Here is a 22,306-nt window from a genome sequence, read left to right on the forward strand (position 1 = left end):
TATATGAATAAGCCGGTGTATTCCCTTAATTGTCTTTTAAGCTATTATGACTACAAAAAACGTAAGAACCATGTCATTGAGAGATGATAAACGCACAAACATAACCAGTTTAAAATCTGGAATTCGTGGCAGCAGAGGTTAATAAGTAAGACATGTGTATGTGTTTGTTTTTTTTATCTGTACTATAAGCAACAAAAACATTTTACCTCAACATCCAGCCCAAACTGAATAGCAAACTTTTCTGCTTCCTCAAATTTATGCTTATGCAGTAAGCGACTCAACCTGTAGAAAATTAATAATTCCATGTTTGAATTTTTATAGTATTGTGTAACAAAACTGTTTATATATTTTGTGAAAAAAAAGCTTTAAAGAAGCTCTTCAGATTTTATTAACATAACTGAGAAAAGGGCGTGCCGCAATATGATTTATTTATGTTACCTGTTTTCAGGTAATGCTTCTGTTAAGCATCTCAATGCAAGGACTGAGACAGGAGAGTCCGGTGACCTGAGAACACACATTATAAATTAATTGACTTAAATACTAAAATACTAGATGATTTACAAAATGCATGAATGCAACATGGGGCGACATCAAAACAACCACAAAAAAAGGACAGATCTTTCAGTAGAACCGTGATCAGAAATCCGTTAATACTAAGTAAGGACCATATACAATGTATTCACTATACAAAATAGACTTAATCAGACAGTTAATCAGCAACATTTTCAAATATGACCCTTTGGTTTTTACGTATGCAGAAAAGCACTGAAAACTGCGCCTAACATTCTTTTTCAATTATCCATGCTTAATAAGAATAGTAATTAGAATGACAAAAACAGAGTGACAGAATTAAAAAAATAAATATTGTTAGGACTCAAGATACATGACATTTAGTGGTAGTAGAGGCGTTTTTAACATAAGGTACTGACTACGTAATGGGGATTATCAGTGTTATTCACTTCACCTGACAGTGGTCATAATGTTATAAATAAAAATTGGCACCTAGAATTGTAGCAGGAGAACTTTAGGGAAAGAACTTCAGCAAAAAACAACCCATGTGTGCAAGCAGAAGGAAAGACACCAGCTTACACAAATCGTGAAAAGGTAGAGGAAAGAAATTTAAAATCTCGTTTTCCCTTTTGATTTGTAGCTGCACTGGTCCACCTTGAAACGTAACTGGGATCTCTACGATTGATGGATATATATTTTGTGGCAGTTTAGAGGCAGCCCTTCCCCAAAACATAAAGTGTGCATCCCTGACACACTCATGATTTGTGGGTCTTGGAAGGTTTGTGGCTGCTGTGGTTGTTCTAGAATGGCAAGTGGGGTGTCTCAGGAGGCTGTGCATATGATGGCTGGTGGGTGCCTTTAAGTTTGTTTGGAAGGCAAATAGCAAGTAATCCAACACCAGAACCCAAGTAGTACTCTCTTGAATGTGAATGGCAAATTCCAGAATTAAATGTCTGACGTTATCAATTAATCAACACTAATAAACGGCAGTGCGTGAATGCATTGCTTACAGTTAAATGAAAAATACCTTTCATGGCTGTCACGTATTCCTTCCAAGAGGTATATTGTATCCTGTATATATATATAAAAAAAACCACTGATGAATATATGTTAAACTTTCAGTTTAAGTTAATATACACATTATTCTAGAGTAAACACCTATACATTTATACAAAGGGTTGTTTGGTAATTGTCTACTCAGTACCAAGTGATTCTACTCAGATTAGTTTTTTAAAATAATCCCTGGGCTCGCAATAATAATTCACTGTCAAAGAGGGGCCACAGTAACGGTAAACAAAGTTTACTTGCTGTGACCCACGGCAGGTATTTCAACCATGCCCTTAGTGATAAGGGTTGGTATATTAGTAGCCAACAGCACTTTGTTTAGAGCACTAAAACCCTTTGAAACCATTCTTGTTTTAATGCATCTTACATGCTTTACAACAATATCGTTGCACTAAGCATTTGTGAAATCTGGAAGCTATGCGGTTTCTGGTATTTAGAAGATTACAGTTAGTTGACAAAACATCTATTGTTCTTTTATAAAATTATTTTAGCCTGTTCAGCACGATCGCATTATAAGAAGTTAACTTTTCTTAATACTGCCAAATCAACACTTGAAATGATACTTGTTTTTGTTGGAGTAATGTTATACAATAATAATGAGAAATAGCCTGGCCAATAAGCACTATGGACAAATAAGATCTAAAACCTACCATACTGATCCCAGTTTGAACAAGAGTTGCTACATCAGATACTTCAACGGAGTACAAATGATTCATGGTGGGTAAGGAATAAACTGCAAGGCTTCTCAACTGGCAAAAAAAAAGTACAATAGTAAAAACAAAAACAATAACACTATACTAATTGAAATTCAAACAAATTAAAAAACAAAACAAAAACCAACCACAGCATAAAAGCATACTACACATAACATATAATTCAACCTTTGTGAAACCTTAACACTCGCAGGCAGATTAAAATCTACTTTATCTAGGTACTTTTTCTCAATGGAGATATTCAGAAAAACTTCTCAGTACCCATATCACACACTGCACCAAGCTGGCTGCCTGGATTTCCCCATGAGTTTTTTTTTTCTTTAATTGCCCAAGTGACCAAAAAAAGCCCCATAAACTAGCCATAATTCGCATTCATTGGCTATCAATTAAGCATGCATTAGATAACATTATACATAATTAAAATTTCCATACTACAACCTCTTCAAATCCTACTCAATTAAGATCTACTCTATAATGATCTGCAAACTATTAATTCCCTACACAAATATATGTCATTAAAGATGGATATGTTTTATATTACACACACATATATACATATTTATGTTAGAGGGTGGCATTAGCATGAGTGTTTATGTCAGCATGTTGGCGCGTGTGCCTTCGCGCATGGTGTTGGCGCGTGTGCCTTCGCGCATGGTGTTGGCGCGTGTGCCTTCGCGCATGGTGTTGGCGCGTGTGCCTTCGCGCATGGTGTTGGCGCGTGTGCCTTCGCGCATGGTGTTGGCGCGTGTGCCTTCGCGCATGGTGTTGGCGCGTGTGCCTTCGCGCATGGTGTTGGCGCGTGTGCCTTCGCGCATGGTGTTGGCGCGTGTGCCTTCGCGCATGGTGTTGGCGCGTGTGCCTTCGCGCATGGTGTTGGCGCGTGTGCCTTCGCGCATGGTGTTGGCGCGTGTGCCTTCGCGCATGGTGTTGGCGCGTGTGTACACAAGGGTAGAATGTTAGTGTTTGTGAGCATGATGTTAGCGTGTCTGTTACTGTATAGTGTTAGAGTGTGTAAATGTATGTTAGTTTATGGCGAGGCTCAACAAACCTGGCCTGGAAAACAAAAATATGATTGGGGGGGCTGGCTCCTAAGTCCAAAAAACTTTGTTGCGCCCCTGCCTATTATACCCCATTCAGTATAACCGCTGTACTTAGTATTAAATTTCACTTATAATACCGTGAACAGCTAAATAAAAATAAGCATTTATCAAAAGCTCATAAGGCAGCATTTAAAAACAAATAGTGGTGATAAACATCAAAATTTTTACCTTTTGAAACTCAGGCTTATGAAAAGCGTTGTGGGTCATTCCCACAAACACAATAATTTGCTTTTAAAAATCTGTTCTGCTGAAATAATATTAAATGCAAAACAAAAGCATACCTGTTTTTCATTAGGACATGTCAGCGCTATCAGTTTAAGGTTTGTATCTCTTCGGCTATAAAGGATATAAAATAGAACACAAACATACAGTTACTGTAAGCACATATAAGTTTTATCTCACAAAATAAAACGTTAGATCATTTAGTACAATATAGTGTACATCTGTTTAACTGCAATTATATATACTAATAGTTTACACATTTCCATAGATCTAGATATCTGGATTTAAAAAAAAAGACAGATGCAGAAGTTGGATCACAGGAAAAAATGGTACAGTTAACACTCCAAAGCACATCATATGGTTCACCTCATACCAGATGTGACTGTGTCCCAGCACAAAAGTCTTAGTTAAAAATAAATACCATTGCAAGATCTCCGCCATGTTTTTTCCTTATTTTGTTTGTTACTGCCATTATTGCTTACACTGAATAAGCTGAGAAACATACAGTATACTCAACTACTGAAATATTCAAAACATGGTCCTCTCAGTCTGTATTTTGCAACATAAAAATGCAAAGCAGACGAGTGTCTTCTGCAATTTCACATGTTAGGAGAAATAACATATAAATGTACTAAAACGTAAAAACGGTAGTGTCACCAAAAACACATTACTGATTTGCTATTCAAAACACAACCTTATACAATACAACATAAAAATAATATACCATGTAACTGAAGAGGAAGAATCTCCTTCTGTAGTTAGAAGAAAATCTGATATACGACAGGTTGGCCAGTCCCAAATCAAAATGAGGGTATAAACATCCCATACACTGAGAATATCCTACAAGAAGAACATTTTATTGTATACAATTTACATAAAGCTAAAATGCAATCCCTTCAAACATACTACACAATGGTTTATTTAGAGCTTCAAAACCAACTATTAAAGCAACTTAAGTATGCATGATATCCATAATGTCAGACTAGATCTACTTAGAACTTTTTGATTAATCCTATCTATGCACATGTATATATAAAAGTGTTTTTGTTTACATTTAAGGTGTAAATATGATAAGCCATTTGGGCCATAAAATGTTGTGGAAAAATTGTGTTAAGCATACTTAGATTAAAGAAATAACCAAAAAGCACAGCTTACATCTTCATCCAAAACAAAAAGCAGATTGTCCAACACCTGAAACTTTCTTGCTCCTGTGAAACAAGACATTTTATTGTGTTTAGCAGGACTAACATTTTTCCCGTTAACTCATTTTAAACATAAATATTAATAGTGGAAAAACAGATAACATAGCAATCACAAAATCAGCTCAAGTACAATTACATATGTAAGCAAATAATCATAGTACTACCTCTTATGATACTTGAATCTTCAAGATTTTGAACAGCTATGTGCTTTTGGACAGGATCCATCTTCCATTTAGAGAGAACATAGTCACCTTTACCCTACAGGGAACACAAATTACTGGTATATTTAGAATTTTAAAAATAAGAGGCAATTAAAAACAGTGTAATGTCCCATACAACCCAACATTACATTACATTCAAATGCATATTAAAATACTCTGTAAGTACTTTAATATACATTGTTTACAAATGAGAAAAAAAACAGTCACTTACCTTTAGAAAAAGCGGCAACACACCATGTTCTGTTACTCATGCCAGCACTGGCTTGTTAAAAGTAGCCAATCACTGGCAAGAAACTGATCCCACTAAAATCAATGGGAATGCTTTTTGTACATGTGCTTGGGGTATATCAGTAGACAATCTGCAGCTCTCATGACAGCCAGCACTGAAGCTGGCTGGTGGAGATATAGCACACGAAAACCATGGCAAGCTGGGGTGCAGAACTAAGACGACATTAATTTGGAGAGGACACTCAGATGTCAAATGCATAAATATTGTACAGATGAGGAGTAGTCAACAGGTAAAGCTCTCCAACTGCTGTGTGTGTCGTAAACAACCATAAAAGCTCTGGTAGCCATAGAATGCACTAACAAATCCTTTTTTTTATTTTTTACCACGCAAACAAATAGGTTCACATTGAACTACAGGTATTTTACCCCTATAATTAGATGGATGTCACTTGTCAGATCTCCAATAACCAAATTCAAACAGCCATCTGTGTGATATTCTTCTGTAGAGATGAAGCAGGTCTTTATTTTCCCCTCCAACTGTAAACAGATAGATAAAGACATTAACGATACAATTAATACTCTGCATCCTGGTTGTGTCATTAAGCCGATCATGTAAATTATCACATGCTTACAGATGAATTGTGAATTGAGCATCCATAGCCACAATAAAAACTCCCTGCATTAGTCTCTAGAGCTCTCAATATGCTTATTTTTTGTCAATTAAAACTAGTTACAAAGTGTCATTTTCTTTTTCAAAAAACAGAATGCTTGTAACAGTAGCATAGTTGCTTTCTGGGGTCCATTATCTTGTCCCAACCCAATACACGAACACAAGTTCTAATCATACTGTCTTGTGGTAAACAATACCTTACTCTTAATCACCAAGAGGGACCCTTTGACTAATTAAGGTATATGTGGAAAGCAACTTCATATGCATGACTCCATTAGAGTTGCTGTACAAAACCATTGTGGTGTCAGGTTTGCTATGTAAATAAATGACGACTACCTACAATAGCAGCCCCCAGATTGCCAGATAAACCAAGTTAATTGGAATAATGTGAAACAAAACCCAGTTCTCTTCTGCCATGCACTATATTACTGCATACGACTGTATTTTTCCATGAGATTTCCCCTTTGTATTGTCAATAAATTTTGAACTGCTCTGCATTTTTTTAGACAACTTCTTAGACATTTACCTCTTTTGCGGAACCAACATCCATAGTCTCAATTGCTGCATAAAATAAAATATGTAGTTTTGAAAAGCATGTTTAAAACTACAATTTATATATATACAATATGGAATAGCAGAAACATTAGCATTTTTCTTAAAATAAAAAAAGCCATTAAACGGTCACAACTTTGGGCATAATTAAAGACATTTGTTAAAGCTACCAATAACAATCAGCAACCTAGCTATAAGGTACAAATAATAGAGAAGGCTATGCCATCATGGGTTTAAGCATCATGGGTTTATTTGGTGTATAACACTGTAAAATGTAGGTTTTGGTAAAAGTGACCACACTAGTTTAAGCAATATTAAAAAAGTTTTGGTTCATAAACAATACACATACCCTTATTAATCCTCTCAAGATGGAAGTACATAATGCAGTAGAGTCCTCCATTTGTCAGAACAAATATATTATACACTCCTACAAGATAAATGGGAAAGAAGATATTACCACCCCAGAAAAAGAGGCAGTTAGGTGATAAAACTGTAATGAGAGGAATATGTATAGGACTAGAGTCACCCATGAAAACGGAATTGGTTGGAAAAGTAAATTGCCCTTATTTACCATGTATAAGTAAATACTCCATAGTGAGAATGTGACTGTATTACACATGGTAACAAATATACATTGATGTTACTATATGCAAGGCCTATAGGCACAATAGTATGAAAGTTGTGAAATCCGGGGTACCCACTTTTTTAGTTTGTTTCATGTTCTGCAAAATCCCCTGATTACAGTATACCTCATATACATACTTTATTTCTATTATATCTATTTATGTTATGTTCTACATTTTATGCCCACATAAGTCCCTTACATTTTACCAAATACTGAGTGTTTTTTAATGCTACTGGTTTAAGGGGTAGTTTTTTTGTTTTGTTTTATTAAATTGTTTTCTTGTGGCTGTAGGGCTTAATGCTATTGAGGCAAATCTTTTCTATGTGGATTTCTCATATTTTACAGATGCCAGTAATCTCACTATGACATCACTGGGTTCACAGTAAAGTTTTTTTTATTTATTCATTTATATTTCATTTTTTCTTATAATTTTCTTTTTCATTTTGTGAAGTGGGAGAAACCGCGCGAGAGCAGTCAGCAGAGGAACAATTGGAGATTCCAGCAGGGTCTAGACAGAAGCTCCTGGGTTTTTTCTCTACGCCATAGCCCCTCCGGTAGGTGTCAGCTCTCTCACTAGCTTATGATCAACTGGCTAACTAAACCAGCTCCCAGTCCGAATATGAAATGCTTGCAATTATACTTTCGTATACCATAGTAACATCTGACAAAAATATCTAAGAACACTGCAGCAGCAAACTTTTCGAAGACCAATACTTGTGCCATTCTCAAAACCTTTGGCCAAGACTGTACAAACATAAGAAACGCTTATCGATAAATCTGGCACTCTTACCAGCTCTGTACCTTTCACTTCCACGTAAGATAATGGTTGCTCAACAAGACAGAGCCTATTTCATTCTGTCCTGCACATAACACCATTGATTAATGATAACTGGGGCAGATGTGTTGTACCCATAGCTAACCCAATAGTCACACGGAAAACTGTCCTTTCCAATCTCCTACTTACATAAAAGCTCTCTTCTAGCCCGTCACATTATATAACAAAAGCCAATCACGTGACTTCACGTACTGGCACCCGTGGGAGACAGCTAGGGAACCAAGGTAAGCGAATGTGGCTATTAAGAGGTCAGATAAGGGCCTCTTAATAGCCCCATCACCCCCTTCAGCTGCTGTAGCTGAAGGGGGTGATGGGGCATGAGAGGAATATAAAGGGGCTGAGATATCTTGCCCCCATCTGAAATTTTAAGGGGGTCTATTAGGTTAAATAAAAAAATTATCCCCTGCAGTAACAGAGCAGCGATTGCAGCTCTCTAGCACTACATGGATCGCCTGTAACGACACGGGGAGCAATGGCCATGTCTGAGCAGCCTCTAGTACACATCTGCAGCCAACACGTTAACTGGGGTGTAAACGCTTATTCTTAACTTAAAACGTAAATATTTCTGGATCTACAGCTTGGATTTACTAGTCAAAAGCAAAAATCAAGAAATCAATAGAACTTTCATTTAAATTATATATATATGTGTGTGTAAAGCTCATCCTAATCTGTCAACTGTATTATATAGGTCTACTCTGTGTACTGTAAAATATATACTTCGGGTCAAAGGTGCACATTCAATGACAAAAAATGCACAATAATGTGCACTATAGTTTTATGGGGGGAAAATCTGCCTATAGCAGTCACAAATTAATTTCAAGAACCTTTATAAAATTAAGTGCAAAAAGTGTATAGAATAATTTTTGTAAGACTAAATCAAAGGAAATAATGAGGCCGTTTACAAATCATTCATTGCAACAAAACAATTTATTTAGACAGATTTCAATTCTACCAACCTTCATCAGATGTGTCTCTTTCTATCAACAACTTTTGATAAGTTTGAAAATTGGGTTTTGGAACACCCTGGATCAATGCCTATGGAAAATAAAATGATTATGGTAAACTAGAAAATAATATTTTGTTTATCAATATGTAAACTGAAGTATACAATTCCAACCATAGAAGAGGGGGTGATTATAATAAAACTTAACGTTTATTAATAAGTTTAAAATACCTTCAAAAAATAAAGAGAAAAGATTACATTTAAATGGTGTACTGAAAAAAATAAAATACATTGGTATATTGCACTAAAGGCAGACATCAAACCTCCATCTAGTGACCAAAAAATAGAAAAAACTTGGGAACCCCTGCACTAACTCACAAAAGGGAGGTAGCTGGCTTTGTTGACAAAGGAAAAAAGGTTCCAGTACTAAAAAAACAAACAAACAAACAAAAAAAACAGGCCTACTTTCCTCTTTAGACGTGCCTGTTGTGGCACGTGTGCCATAGGTTCGTTAATGCTGGTGTAGTTCATATGTAACAGTGGTACACACAGAAAAAAAAAATCCCACAGTGAGAGAGACCTACCGTCTGACACAAGCTGTACTGTAGTAGCCATCAGTGGTCTAACAAAAGACACTATTTATTTATTAATATGACCCAGCATCACGAAACAAACAAGTGCATTTACCTTTGTAATTAGTATTTGCCTAGATTGTACATGAATGAGGTGAATATTGCCATTTCTTTCACCAACTAAAAGAAATTGTCCTTCACAGCACAGGCCAACAACATCTACTTCAGTATCTAAAAGCAAAAAGTACATTGTGACATACAGAAGGACATTTACTCTAAAGTTCAAGTACCTATTTTGATTACATATAGAAGCATAAGCTAACTTGTTTCAGGTCTACATGAGCCTATCCCTTACCTATGGTATTTTGTGACAATAATGATTAAAACCAGCGCTACTGCTTTATGCTTCTTAAACAAGACAAAAAACACTATTTGTAATGGACACAGGAATATAAACAGATACAACCTCCAAATCTTTCCCTTCACATATTACACTCACCAAACTGTAGCTGTAGAAGCAGAGACTGACATATACTGTCAAGAAGTGATACAGATCTGTCTGCGACAACTATACATCCTTCACTTGAATTGCAGGCATAAAGTTTGGGGCTGGATAACACCTTGAATGACGAAGAACGAAAAGATAAGGAGCGTATAACAGACAAGGTATATGAAAGTGTAAAATATGCCAATCGACATTAAAGATTTTTCACACACATTGTACTTTTTATGTACGTGTACACATGTAAAACACTTTTTCAATGTAAAATGTTGATTTTGAAAAAAGTATCGCACACATTGAAAATGATGCCAAATCCCTAAATACTTTTGATGCAGGGAGGTAGTGATTCTATTTCTGGGGGCAAGAAGAACTGCCCCTCCTACTAATGCAAGGGGGAGTGTGGCTGACTGGTGACCCAACATTGATTTGTCTAACGAAGGCACACAATCGCCACCACTAATGACAGCAAACCACGATACCTAGTGCTTTAATTCGAAAAATATTTTCAACCTGCAAATACATTTTTGTGTTGTATGTTTTGCAGAAAATCCAGGAAAGGTTTTATAATATATACCGGTATAGATATATATTGTGACAGTGTAAACCCCAGGGACCCATATTTACGATCTGGATAGCACCTGTTCCCAAATGCCACACTAAGCATCTCCCTGGGGTTTACACTGTCACAATATATAAAAAGTTACTTCAGTTTGAAAACATAATTCATATTTATTAACTATAAGCAGCTATGTAGTTTATCAAAAACACTGCAATCCAATGTTAGATATAGAAGATTGACATATAACATTCCTTTCACCTGCTCTGACGATGAGATCTTGAGAAGTGTGTCCACTTGGTATAAAGCAGTTCCACTTTCCTGTCGTGAATCAATATTGAGGCGGCAACTACCAGTGTCATCATTCGCTAAAAGCTCAATGTCATTCCACATTTTGGATGTGATTCTCTACAGCAAAGAAAAAAGCCTTTAATCCATGTATTTGACTGTACATAGCTTCACAGAGAGTATTCTTTATTTACAAACATGAAAGGTTGCAGGAGAGTTGCGCATTTTGGGTCACTGATATTGCCATGCATTATGAACTCATCAGGTATCTTTATTAAAAAAGGGTGAAGTGGCTGGTGCAAAGTTAACGCGACACCATGACATTTCTTTAAAGGAGTGTTGATGTTTTTCATAACTGCATTTCCTTATACTATATTTCTATATTATTAAATATCTAAGATTTCAACAACAAAAAAAATGACCAGTGCTCAAATTTTTGTTTTCTTCCAATGTTGAACATGTGTGTATTGTTACAACATTTGTATTGTTTCATATCAAGGATTAATGTAAGAATAAAAAGCTGCACACATTTAAAGAATTTGCACCACATTTTTGAAAGGGTCCCTATAATGTGAATACTGAATAGGCAAACCTTTGAGAAATACAAGCACATGTTTACTATCTCTGTCATCTTTGTTAGCACACTGGAGTTCCAATACAAGCCAATATTGTGAGCAGCTGAAAATGTCAGAATGACGCCAGATTATATTTATACCCCACGTTAAGGAGCTTGATGAAGAATAGAGCAAGCATGGCACATTTATTCGTTAATTAAGTTTTATTCTTTTTATGTTCATACATAGAAAAGTAAATTATATCCACCGTAAATGTAACAGAGGCTTCCATAGATAAATAACATGTAACGTTTTAGATGTACACATATATATATTCCATAAATAACAGATGTCCCCTAGCCTCCCTTGCAGAAAAGAGAACACATTAAAAAAACCTACCATTTGGTTAAGACCATCCAACCATAATAATTCCCCTGTACATGCAAACCAATCCACCAAATACTGACTAACAGGCAAAATGTGACCGGGTCTTTTCAAACAGGCTGGATCTACTCCTAAACAGGAACATAGTCAGACGAATACCGGGTGATACCCGAGACTTGCCCTATGTTTAATGGGTGGGAAATAATGTAGTGCTGCAAACTTTAACTACTAGTAGTTTGAGTAGTAGCAGCATTAGTTATGCTCATAAAGGGACACGGCAACCTTTTATAATACACGGTGAAAATGTAACATGGCATTTTTCAGCTTATCCCGTATGGAGTATTAAGTTGAGAAACTTTATAAATTGATGCCATCCTTCAGCTACAAGCAGAATCTAAAGCCTACTCAGCACTGCAGCGGTTCATTGCCATGCGTTTGTCCCTTATAAATGTATTGCTACATTTAATTATAAAAGTATTAGGTTCAGTGGATCGGACAGAACATCATACCATAATGCTGCAAAACTGCATTTGTGCACTTAATAATCTATATTCTTTACCCCTACCATACTGACCCATGTAGCATTTGTTAATGCAATGGTTGGCAAAAGAAAACGGTTTTCATTGATCCGGGGATGTAATTATCAGCACTGCCAGCTTGGACTCAAATGCTATAACTAAATACCCACCCAATCAATTTCAGTGATGTTAACCTACTTCTAAAACACAAGAGACCCCTGACACGTAGCCTTGGTTACAGCCCGGCACGCAGAAATAGTAGAACGGCACTCCAATATTTCTGCACAATAAGAATCACTGATATTTGACACAATATACATTGTCCCTTTATATATTATAAAATGATTGTTTTTCATACTGATGCAATTGTATCACTTTGCTACTTTGTTATAAATGAATATCTTCCTATTTGTGTACGAAATCACCTGTTTTAATCTGATGTTTGCATTGTCGCTTTAAATTGCACACACAGTTAACGATTGTTGTATTTAACCTGTTTTTTGCTACATAAACTCACTGCATTCACGTTTGCCATGGCTCAATAAAGACCGTAAGGTTGTAACGCTGCCCTTGTGGCTGAATTAAATATACCTCACTTTACTACTGGAGTGCTGAGCGACTTTATTTGTGACAGCCTGGGACGTAGCCTAGGGTACAGCCTGGCACGTAGCCTAGGGTACAGCCTGGCACGTAGCCTAGGGTACAGCCTGGCACGTAGCCTAGGGTACAGCCTGGCACGTAGCCTAGGGTACAGCCTGGCACGTAGCCTAGGGTACAGCCTGGCACGTAGCCTAGGGTACAGCCTGGCACGTTGTAGAGAGTTCAGAGGGTTGCTACTTAAATGTTAGAAGGTATCAGGAAAGACTCAATATGTATATCTTGGAGGTAAGAAGAGATAGGTGAGAGAAACTTGAATACATAACAGGATTTAACAAATGATAGGAGGGAAGTTTATTTCAGAGGAAAAATGTTAGCACAAGAAGTCAATCTAAACATAGAGGGTCAGAGGTATAGATGTGATGTAAGGAAATGCTATTTTACTAAGAGGGTGGTAGATAAATGGTGCAGACATCCATCAGATGTGGTAGAGGTTAATGCAGTGATGGAATGCATAGAATAGGGATTAAGCTATCCAGAATATAAAAGAAAACCAAGGGCTGATCAAGGTCTGAGTCTTTGCGCCAGGAAAAATGAGAAGACTAGATGGGCTGAATGGTTCTTATCTGCCATCAAATTCTATGTTTCTATAAAACTATTAGCTTCCCAAAGGATGGAAGGGTTTATACTCCTAGCTCTCTACAAATAACTGATAAAACATTGGAATGCCACTATACACTAAAGATTATATATCCATTCTATAAAGAAAATACCCCAGCCAGCAGCAGTAAACAATATTAAATACTGTGTAATAATAAGTATAATAGTCCACACATGACAGGCTTGTTAAATTTACATCAAAGCCCTCTCCATAACGTGAACACGGACCTACTCGCTTGGCCTCCACTCAAATGTTTATGAGGGAAGACCAGCTTCATGCACCCTGCCTGACAGACACAGCACCCCTGACAGACACAGCACCCCTGACAGCACCGTTATCATGCATTCTAAGCTACATGGCGACACACCAGTTAATGCATTCATATCACTAAACGCCCCTCATGCGAACCTCACCGCGCATACCCTCCTTCAAAACAAATTGTAACTACAGTGACATTTACCGGCCGCCGCCAGCCGCTTCCCAATCTTGAAATTGGCGGGCTGGACACCGTGACGTCAGGAAACCACCAGGCCGCGACGTCAGCGGGCCCTCCCAGCATGCACCGCTGTCCGGCTGCTTCCTTTGTGTCTCATCGTACGGGATTGCGAGCCCCACCCGCCGCGGTCTGTGGTTGTATCTTGTGTTTGTTTTAATTTGGTTTGTTCGCCTTCTTACAGAGGTGATCGGTAACAAGAAGGCCATTGTATACATCAGCAACTCATGGAGGTGAGTACTTACGCTAGATTGTTATCACTAAAGACGGGGACGTTTGGAGGCCGCTGCGAGACATAGGGAAAATGGCGGCGGTGTCTCCGCCATTATCACAGTGGCCTGCATTAAACGATTTCCGTCTTCCATTCGGTGGACCCTGAGGTCTCCAGTTGATATCAGATTCAATCTCCCTATGTTGTGTTAATACGTGACAGGGAAAGCAGATTGCGCGAATGACACGGAGTGTTGCGTAGAGAATTAGTGACACTTTATACATAGTGACCAACTCCCTAAACCGGAGCCATATTAACTCTCAAAAGGCAACAGCAATGCCTGTTCTTAGTTACTGTCCCCTTTTCCACATTCTAGCTGAATATGAAGCCAAATAAAATAAACATACTTATGTACTTGCTAGTTGGGGTGAGGTACCCCTAGGCCGAATCCAGCGACTTTCCCCTCAGAGAAAGGTAGTGTTTTTCATTGTCATGAACTCGCTAAGTTCCCCGAAGAATAAAAATTCAGCCTAAAAAGCAAGTTAAACACCCGTATATTTTTTTGGCGCAGGCCCGTACGCACTGTTTTACAGGGCAAACCTTCCTGTCGATAAGCACTTTGATATGATATCTGATTTTGGGGGTTTTCCAAATAACTAACATTACTTTTTCCGAAACGCGCTTTATGAAGCCGATACGTTGTCGTTACGTTTTTAGTATCTTTGGTAAATGTATCTACATCCCGAGAGCCTCCCAGCTTCTGCGTACATCTGTCATGCCTTCTACGTATCAGAGCGGCAGACAGGTCTCAGTGACGGTGGCTATCCCTTTTACCTTTTATTGCTTTAGATGGATGCTTCCTTTCCTGTCACTCAATTTTTGTTCCAAAAACATGTTCGCTGTAATATTTTGGAAGGTTTTTTTCTTCTTCTTACTGCTTTTGTTAATCTTGTTGTTCTTTTTGGTCAATTTCATTTTTGATTAACATCCAACTAGGCTAGATTTAAGTCCTTAATGATTTAAAAGCAGCGTTATTATGTTAAGATAGATTAAGGTTTGATAAGCAGCTCACATGACCACATGATTTATTTAACCCACTGGTGTACATTTTTCATCTATGTTTTCTGCTTTATTTAGTCCAGCGATGCGGAACATGACGAGTGCTCCCCAGAGATGCTTTCACCTCATTTAGAAAAACCAATGGATCATTGTGACTTATCAAAATCCCCCAGGACTTCAAAACATCATTATTCAAGATCACGCTCGCGTTCAAGGGAGCACAAACGAAAGACCGGTATGACTTATTTTTAATGACTGTGCATATGGTGGGACTGTCACCTACGTTTTTAACTGTATTACATTTATTGAAACTATCTGCTCTTTTGAGTTACGTTGAAACTTTTGAGTCACTTGTAGCAACTACATAACTAACGTGTTTCCTCTCCTTCAATCATCGACTTCGCTTCATGCTTACAAAGATTTCTCTATTCAATTGATTTGGCATGTTGACAGTTTATCTTGAATATAATAATACCAGGAAGGCAGCATTTTAAATGACATACATCTATTTTTTGTTCTCTCCCAATAGATTATGATGGGAAGAAACACAGGAGTCGGAGCAGAAGCAAAGAGGTAATTAGTGTTTTCTAGTGTATGGGTACCTTAAGCTAAATGTGTGTATGTGTATTCAGTTATGTTACTACATGGTAAGTACATACTTATAAAGGTCATTGGACCCTTGGCCATGATCTTTTAACGGTGCTTGACAATTGTTTCTGTGCTAGATTTGCAACATTTGTCATTTCAGCAGCATATATAAATCATTTTCTAGAGGTTTTTGGAAAAACAAATCTTTAATTTTTGAATATACTTTCTGTAGCAGCACTCTTTCCCCATGATTTATACGTTTAAGTATTTGCATGGGGAACTGTGACTGTAATAATATTTTGCACCCACCTTACTTTTACAGTTTGTATGTGTGCCCCTTTTGCATCTTCCATTGACTGAATGTAGATGGTCTAATGAAGATGTTATTGATATTGCTTTTAGTCACTTGCTCCTCCGTGAGCTCACAGTTGCGTGGGACAGCAACATTGGCTAAATGGGGAAAGCTAATTTCATCTTGGCGTTTGTGGATTTTAATTTATTTTTATTTATTTTATTATCCCAATTGCTCAAGATGATCCCGGCTCACTAATACAGATTTATAAAATGTGTTTGGTGATGAGTTGAAATAGGAAGCGTTTTACTTAAAACTGCTTATTTTGCTTAGACCACATGATAACATTTCTATAATAAATCATACTCAGCGTGCTAAAGCACGAAGAGACTGAACTGAAGACGCTGCAGACTCAGATAGCAAAAAAATAAGCCTACTTCATGATAAGGTAACTATCAGTGGTTCAACGTCCTGTTTACCTTCTTAAATATATTACGTTAAACTGTCTTAAGGATGTTTTTTTTCTGTGGTTGCATGGACACAAAGCTGTTTGCATTTCAAGATAGTTTGTGTTAAAGTACACGTGCCTCTTGGGGGGTACTTAACACACTGAAAACTATATCTCTACTGTGTTATTTAGTATATATTTTCCAGATTATTTGTTTATGTAATGATACATCACAGCACACGTTAACTGGCTTTAGCCCTGTTCTTTTTACAGTATTTACAGGGTCATCTCCCAAAGGCATAAAATTACATTCTTAACTAAACTTGTATTACACGGGATGCCAAAATACAGAGCTGAGCCTGTCTAATGTAATAAGTACTCGGTCAACCACAAACCTCTCTTATGCAGAACGCTCCAAAGGTGGCCTGGGATTTGCTTCTGGATATGTTTTGAGTAGGTGGTGTACAGCATTGATATTGGCAAAGTGCAACTTTAAGGATTATAATATTTCTTCACTGAAAGACACTAGTTATTAAATATAAAGCAGTTGAAATAGAGCTTTAGACGTGGTTTCCAAAACTAGCTTCTGTATGGATTTACTTTACAGATCTACGCCTGTCCAGTGGACCTGTAATATGCTATTATACAGTAGCTGTATTTTTATGTAATCACAGCACATTCTTTTTCAATGTATAGGAAACAGTTGGAATGTAGACAAATTAAAAAGAATGCTCACTGCAAATACTGCAACTAGAAGTCACATGGAGGCTTTACTGCCTAAAATGAGAGGTTATCGAAAGGACAGTTTAAGATGAGACTCCTTTGCCATAGCAAACGTTACAAAAACATCTTCGGCATTAAAGCAAATATGTCCATTGATGAGGTTATAGAAAGGTAAAGAAAATTGCCACACGTAATCATAAAAATAAAAAAAATAGCGAATGGTGATATCTCACCAAACGTAGTTTCTTGCGTTCAGCAGATTTACGGGACTGGTAGTGCACTTTTACTTAATGTATAAAGCACATCGGTGTCAGTGCCATACATATATCTATAATGCAAGAGCCATGGGACTCTTATAAAATAGAAAGGGATGCAGTACTTTTTATACAGAGATCTGTACAGTATATGAGAGCTGTACGGTGTTGGTTATTTTGGCCGCATTGTGCCCAAATTTGAAAACTTGGTTCAAAATTCTAAGGTTACTTGTGTTACTTCACAAGATAGTATGTCGTCTTTTGACACCCATACTAACTCTCTTTGTTGCACTATTTTCCTGAAAGAACCAACTTCTTCTTAAAACAGGGAAGAAGACACGAGTCTAGAGATAAGTCATCCAAGAAACATAGGTCTGATGACCACATTGATAAAGAACATTCTGAAAAAATGAGGGAGAGACTCAGTTCATCTGAAAATGGGGAGGAGAGGCACCGGCGAAAAGAAAAGAAGTCATCCAAGGGGAGAAGTTATTCCAGATCTCGATCACGTGAAAGGTGTGTAGATATTCTTTTTCTTTTCATAGTTAAACTTTGGGATCGTCCCTTCTATGGCTATTTTTTTCTTCTATCCCCATATCTCATTGTGCTTTGAAAGACGTGGATATAACTTAATGTGAGCACCGCTTATGCTGTTGTTTTCTTGTGTGTAGTGTTATTATGGCACGATCTACAGCACAGTAGATCTCCTTTTTCTCCTTTTGGGGGCTTATTTTTTCCTTGCTCTATTACACTGTACCTTACCTGCCTTTAGTAGACGGCAAAAATGATTCATGAAGAATTATGCAATGTTATAGGCGTCATCGTAGTAAAAGCCGTGAGAAAAAAAGGTCACGTTCGAGGAGTAAGGAAAGGAGAAGACGCCCACGCACTCGTTCAAATTCCAGATCCAGACACCGGCATCGAAGCAAGAGCCGCAGCAGAAGCAGGTAAACGGCAGTTCTGTTCCTTTTATAAAAATAACGAGGAGAATAGATGAGCGCGTTTATTCTGCACCAGTGTGTGTGGCACACTTAGACTTTCCAGTCCTGACCGCTCCATACTGTCTTCTTTCAGAGAAAAAAAGAAAAGAATTGAAAAACCTCGACGACACAGTAGGAGTCTAAGCCGGTCGGCAAGTCCCCCAGTTTTCCGAGGCCGAAACACTGCAATGGATGCACAGGAAGCCCTAGCAAGACGGTAGATATTGTAGATGATTGTTGGTGGAGGAGGATATAAAGCCTACTTTTGTTTTCCTGGATTTACAATTTATAAATGTTAATGTAAAATAAGAATGCTCAGAAAACCCCTTGGCTTTAAGGATAGTCTAAAATACACTGCTGTTCAGGCTCTCAAACTGGTTGCAAATACATTAAGGTTTTAATTAAGGTTTTATTTGCTAAACAGTTGGCAGAAGTGTTTTGATCTCAACTCCCTCACTTCGCTATTCATTAAGGGCCAACGTAGGGCAGGTTTTTCCTGTAAGATAGGCAGATCTGTCCCTGTAACTCATTATTCAATGTGCAAGAAGACTTTAAAGAAGTCTCACTGATCCAGCTATGCTTTATACAGAAACAAACAAGCTCGTTCGGCATCATAATATCACAGGCTAAACCTTCATAATCTATAGTGACATCAAAACATTGGAACCACAACTCTCCTTTTAATGAATCTCCTTTAGGAATATTATATTTAAATATGCTGGCAGGATATCGTGATTTATTTTTATTTTTTTCTTTTTATTTTATTATATTTCCAGATTGGAAAGAGCAAAAAAACTTCAGGAACAACGGGAAAAAGAAATGGTTGAAAAACAGAAACAGCAAGAAATTGCAGGAGGTAGAGTTGGATTTCTTTATTTGGAACGGCAGAATGAGAAAATACATTAGTTCCAACTGAGTAGAATGAATGTTTTCATGTAGTTTCCCACAGTATTCACGTGAAGATTGCAGCATTGTTTTTAAAACCAGTATTGTGAAAAAAAAACAAAAAAAAAACTGCCAGCACACAAAATATCGTGTGTGTCCCGGAGTGTTTCTAACTATTCGGTATTTTCTTTTTAGTGGCAGCCGCAGGTGGTGGATCTGTCATCAATGTGGCAGCTTTATTGGCCTCAGGAACACAAGTTACTCCTCAGATTGCAATGGCAGCGCAGATGGCCGCACTGCAAGCCAAGGCTCTAGCAGAAACCGGTATCTCTGTTCCCAGCTATTACAATCCAACGGCTGTAAATCCAATGAGATTTGCAGAACAAGAAAAAAAACGAAAAATGCTTTGGCAAGGCAAAAAGGAAGGGGTATGTATACAAAAACTTTTATTTTAGTGGTTTCATTAAACGCTTAACCTGCAGTTAAACAATAGGTTTATTCAGAATCTTCCAAATTTGCTAGAAGGCTTGCTGCAGGAGCTGTTAGTTTTCCTCTTGCACTTTTCTAAATCAAGATTGATATTTGTAAAATAGCATATTTAGGGAGTATCGTATGATTTTACCAATCTTCCAGAATTTTGGCTATATCAAGTAAGTAATGGGTTGTTTTAGAATGTGTTTATCCAAACTATGTAGATATTGGCATTTTGGCACATTGATTTGTTTTAGCTTTCAGGCACTAACAAGAAATTTACTTAAGAGTAGAGAAAGTTATTAGGTAAACGTCAGGTTTTGGTTGTGAACCTAGTAAAGTAAGTGTTTTTGGAAGAACAGTCTGTAACTGTTAGAAACCTTGGCTTATGCACAGCTTATGGAAATACTTGTACACAATAACCATAATTTTGTTTTATAATATCCTTATCTTTTATCTCTGTAGGATAAATCTCAAACTGCAGAAATTTGGGAGAAGCTAAATTTTGGAAACAAGGACCAAAATGTTAAATTTAGGAAATTAATGGGCATAAAGGTGAGTAATTGATGTTGTACTGACAGTTATCACTTCTTACACCCAATCAGGCAGCATCAGTACTCCACTTGTTCTGCTTTATATACAATATTAGTGAAAGCAATTGAAGTGTTCATGTTAATTCTCTAAATAGTGTGAAAGACAAAACGGAAAGGATTGTAAAATGTCCGTGAAGATGCATGATTCACCGTAGTTTTTTTGCTTTTGCATAAATCTTTAGCAGAATGGAGATTAAACTCTCCCCAGCGCCTTAACCAGAGATATGACAGAGGGTGCTGGCCATGATCATACAGCGGTTTTCCGTTGTATTTTGGTTTGGAAAACACAGTTGATTTCATGAAGACAACAAGGGAATGTGATCCCTTTTTATATCCCTCCTGTATCACAGAAATGACAGATTTATATTCGTTGCCATATTCGTAGCACCTGATATATTCTGCTAGATTGATTGATTCTACTGTAATTCTCCTTAAAGGTAAAACTGTTGAATGCTACAACGCAGTTGCAAAGGTTTCTGTGTAGTGTTTTTGTAATTGTTACTGCAAGGAGTTAAATATATATTTTTGTTCTTTCTCTAGAATGAAGAAGAGGCTGGTACCAGTAGAGCTGACCCCGAAAGTTTCAAAACCCTTAAGCAGCAAGAAGAAGTTTTTCGAAACCTTGATGCACAGTATGAAATGGCAAGATCGCAAACCCATACGCAAAGGGGGATGGGTCTGGGCTTCACATCGTCAATGCGAGGAATGGATACAGTGTGAAAACGGGATGGGGAGTTTTAAAACAGTCTTTACCACTCTGGACTTGTCAATAATTCATGTTCTTGTATTTAAAAAGCTGGACTTCTAGCTTGCATGGATGTTGCATTGACTTTAACTTATTGAAAGAACATTCATTTTGTAAATATATCCGTGATTCTGGTGTTAGTGGCGATTATATCAGTTTTCATTACAGTTAAAATGTCAATAGGAAACTTATTTTAGTTTAGAACTTTCTACTTAACACAAATGTCAAATAGAAGGAGATACCAAGGTGTGTTCGTTGAGTTGTGTGTCCTGTCATACTTGTTTAAACAGGTTTAATGTCATCTCTAAAGAACTTTTGGAATGTCACATAAAAGAAAGTGATCCAGAACATGCCCGGATGTTAATAAAATTTGTTTATTCTGTTTATTAGTGTTTTAGATACGTGTATATTCTGGAATTATTAATTTTTCTTTTTAAACTCATGTGAAAGTCATCTTAAGAACTGACATCTTAATGAAACCTGAAAGCCCAAACTCCAGGGGTTTATGGTTAGCTTTAGTGTATTATCTGTTACTAGAGAAATGGTAACATGTTTCTTCAAAGAAGCTGCAAGACAGAAGCAAAGATTTCCATATCATTTTGATATACCAAGAAAGATTTTATAGCCTCATTTCTGTACATAGGTTTGTTTTGCCGCGGCAAATTCTCAGTTAACCATATTTGGTTAGCTTTTGCTACTTTATTACATATTGTAAATTGTTGTTGCAAACACATTCTATTGCTGATGGTGTGAATATATAACTCCATGCTCATAGAGTTCTGTACAATAAAACAATACATTGCTCATTCTATACAAACGTTGTCCATCTGTCTAACTATTTGTATGCGTAAAATGTATCTGGTAAACATTAACCTATGGCCTTGTGCACAGGTAAGCAGAAATATAGGGGTGCTTCTGGTCTGCTGTATGTCAGTACCCAGAAGTGGTGTTAGTGTTTTAGGAATAGTAAATACCATACAGTAAATACACATGACTGTTCAGGCCAAGATTGCGGATGGGTTTACTGAGTGCGCTTCATAAGCGCT

The 22,306-nt window shown here is 37.2% G+C and overlaps 2 protein-coding genes across 4 annotated transcripts in view; one reads left to right on the forward strand and one right to left on the reverse strand.

The window, feature by feature from the left end:
* The window catches only part of KNTC1 (kinetochore associated 1), a 41,218-nt gene extending 30,299 nt beyond the window's left edge, over positions 1–10,919 (reverse strand). The window contains exons 1-15 of the mRNA XM_053472199.1: positions 10,778–10,919; positions 9,958–10,078; positions 9,574–9,689; positions 8,900–8,978; positions 6,833–6,910; positions 6,458–6,492; positions 5,688–5,798; positions 4,977–5,070; positions 4,766–4,818; positions 4,335–4,450; positions 3,670–3,724; positions 2,226–2,324; positions 1,538–1,581; positions 439–504; positions 207–282 (exon numbers count right to left, since the gene is read on the reverse strand). Of these exons, the coding sequence (XP_053328174.1) occupies positions 207–282; positions 439–504; positions 1,538–1,581; positions 2,226–2,324; positions 3,670–3,724; positions 4,335–4,450; positions 4,766–4,818; positions 4,977–5,070; positions 5,688–5,798; positions 6,458–6,492; positions 6,833–6,910; positions 8,900–8,978; positions 9,574–9,689; positions 9,958–10,078; positions 10,778–10,909 (1,275 nt within the window). The 5' untranslated portion in view covers positions 10,910–10,919. The remainder of the gene's footprint in view (positions 1–206; positions 283–438; positions 505–1,537; positions 1,582–2,225; positions 2,325–3,669; positions 3,725–4,334; positions 4,451–4,765; positions 4,819–4,976; positions 5,071–5,687; positions 5,799–6,457; positions 6,493–6,832; positions 6,911–8,899; positions 8,979–9,573; positions 9,690–9,957; positions 10,079–10,777) is intronic.
* A 3,166-nt stretch (positions 10,920–14,085) lies between these two features.
* On the forward strand, positions 14,086–22,077 carry RSRC2 (arginine and serine rich coiled-coil 2). 3 transcript variants are annotated; one of them, XM_053472280.1, is made up of 10 exons: positions 14,086–14,244; positions 15,360–15,516; positions 15,811–15,854; positions 17,915–18,102; positions 18,402–18,533; positions 18,661–18,783; positions 19,343–19,422; positions 19,647–19,879; positions 20,388–20,477; positions 21,056–22,077. In XM_053472280.1, the coding sequence occupies exons 1-10, from the start codon at positions 14,239–14,241 to the stop codon at positions 21,233–21,235; spliced, it is 1,233 nt and encodes a 410-aa protein (XP_053328255.1). In that variant the 5' UTR covers positions 14,086–14,238; the 3' UTR covers positions 21,236–22,077. The 3 variants fall into 3 exon arrangements, with proteins under 3 accessions (XP_053328255.1, XP_053328260.1, XP_053328265.1); XM_053472290.1 differs by lacking the exon at positions 14,086–14,244 and adding an exon at positions 16,532–16,609 and having other exon boundaries at positions 15,438–15,516; positions 17,893–18,102; XM_053472285.1 differs by lacking the exon at positions 14,086–14,244 and having other exon boundaries at positions 15,378–15,516; positions 17,893–18,102.
* Positions 22,078–22,306: the final 229 nt, after the last annotated feature.

This window comes from Spea bombifrons, chromosome 1 (genome assembly GCF_027358695.1).
Source record: "Spea bombifrons isolate aSpeBom1 chromosome 1, aSpeBom1.2.pri, whole genome shotgun sequence".
NCBI lineage: Eukaryota > Metazoa > Chordata > Amphibia > Anura > Pelobatidae > Spea > Spea bombifrons.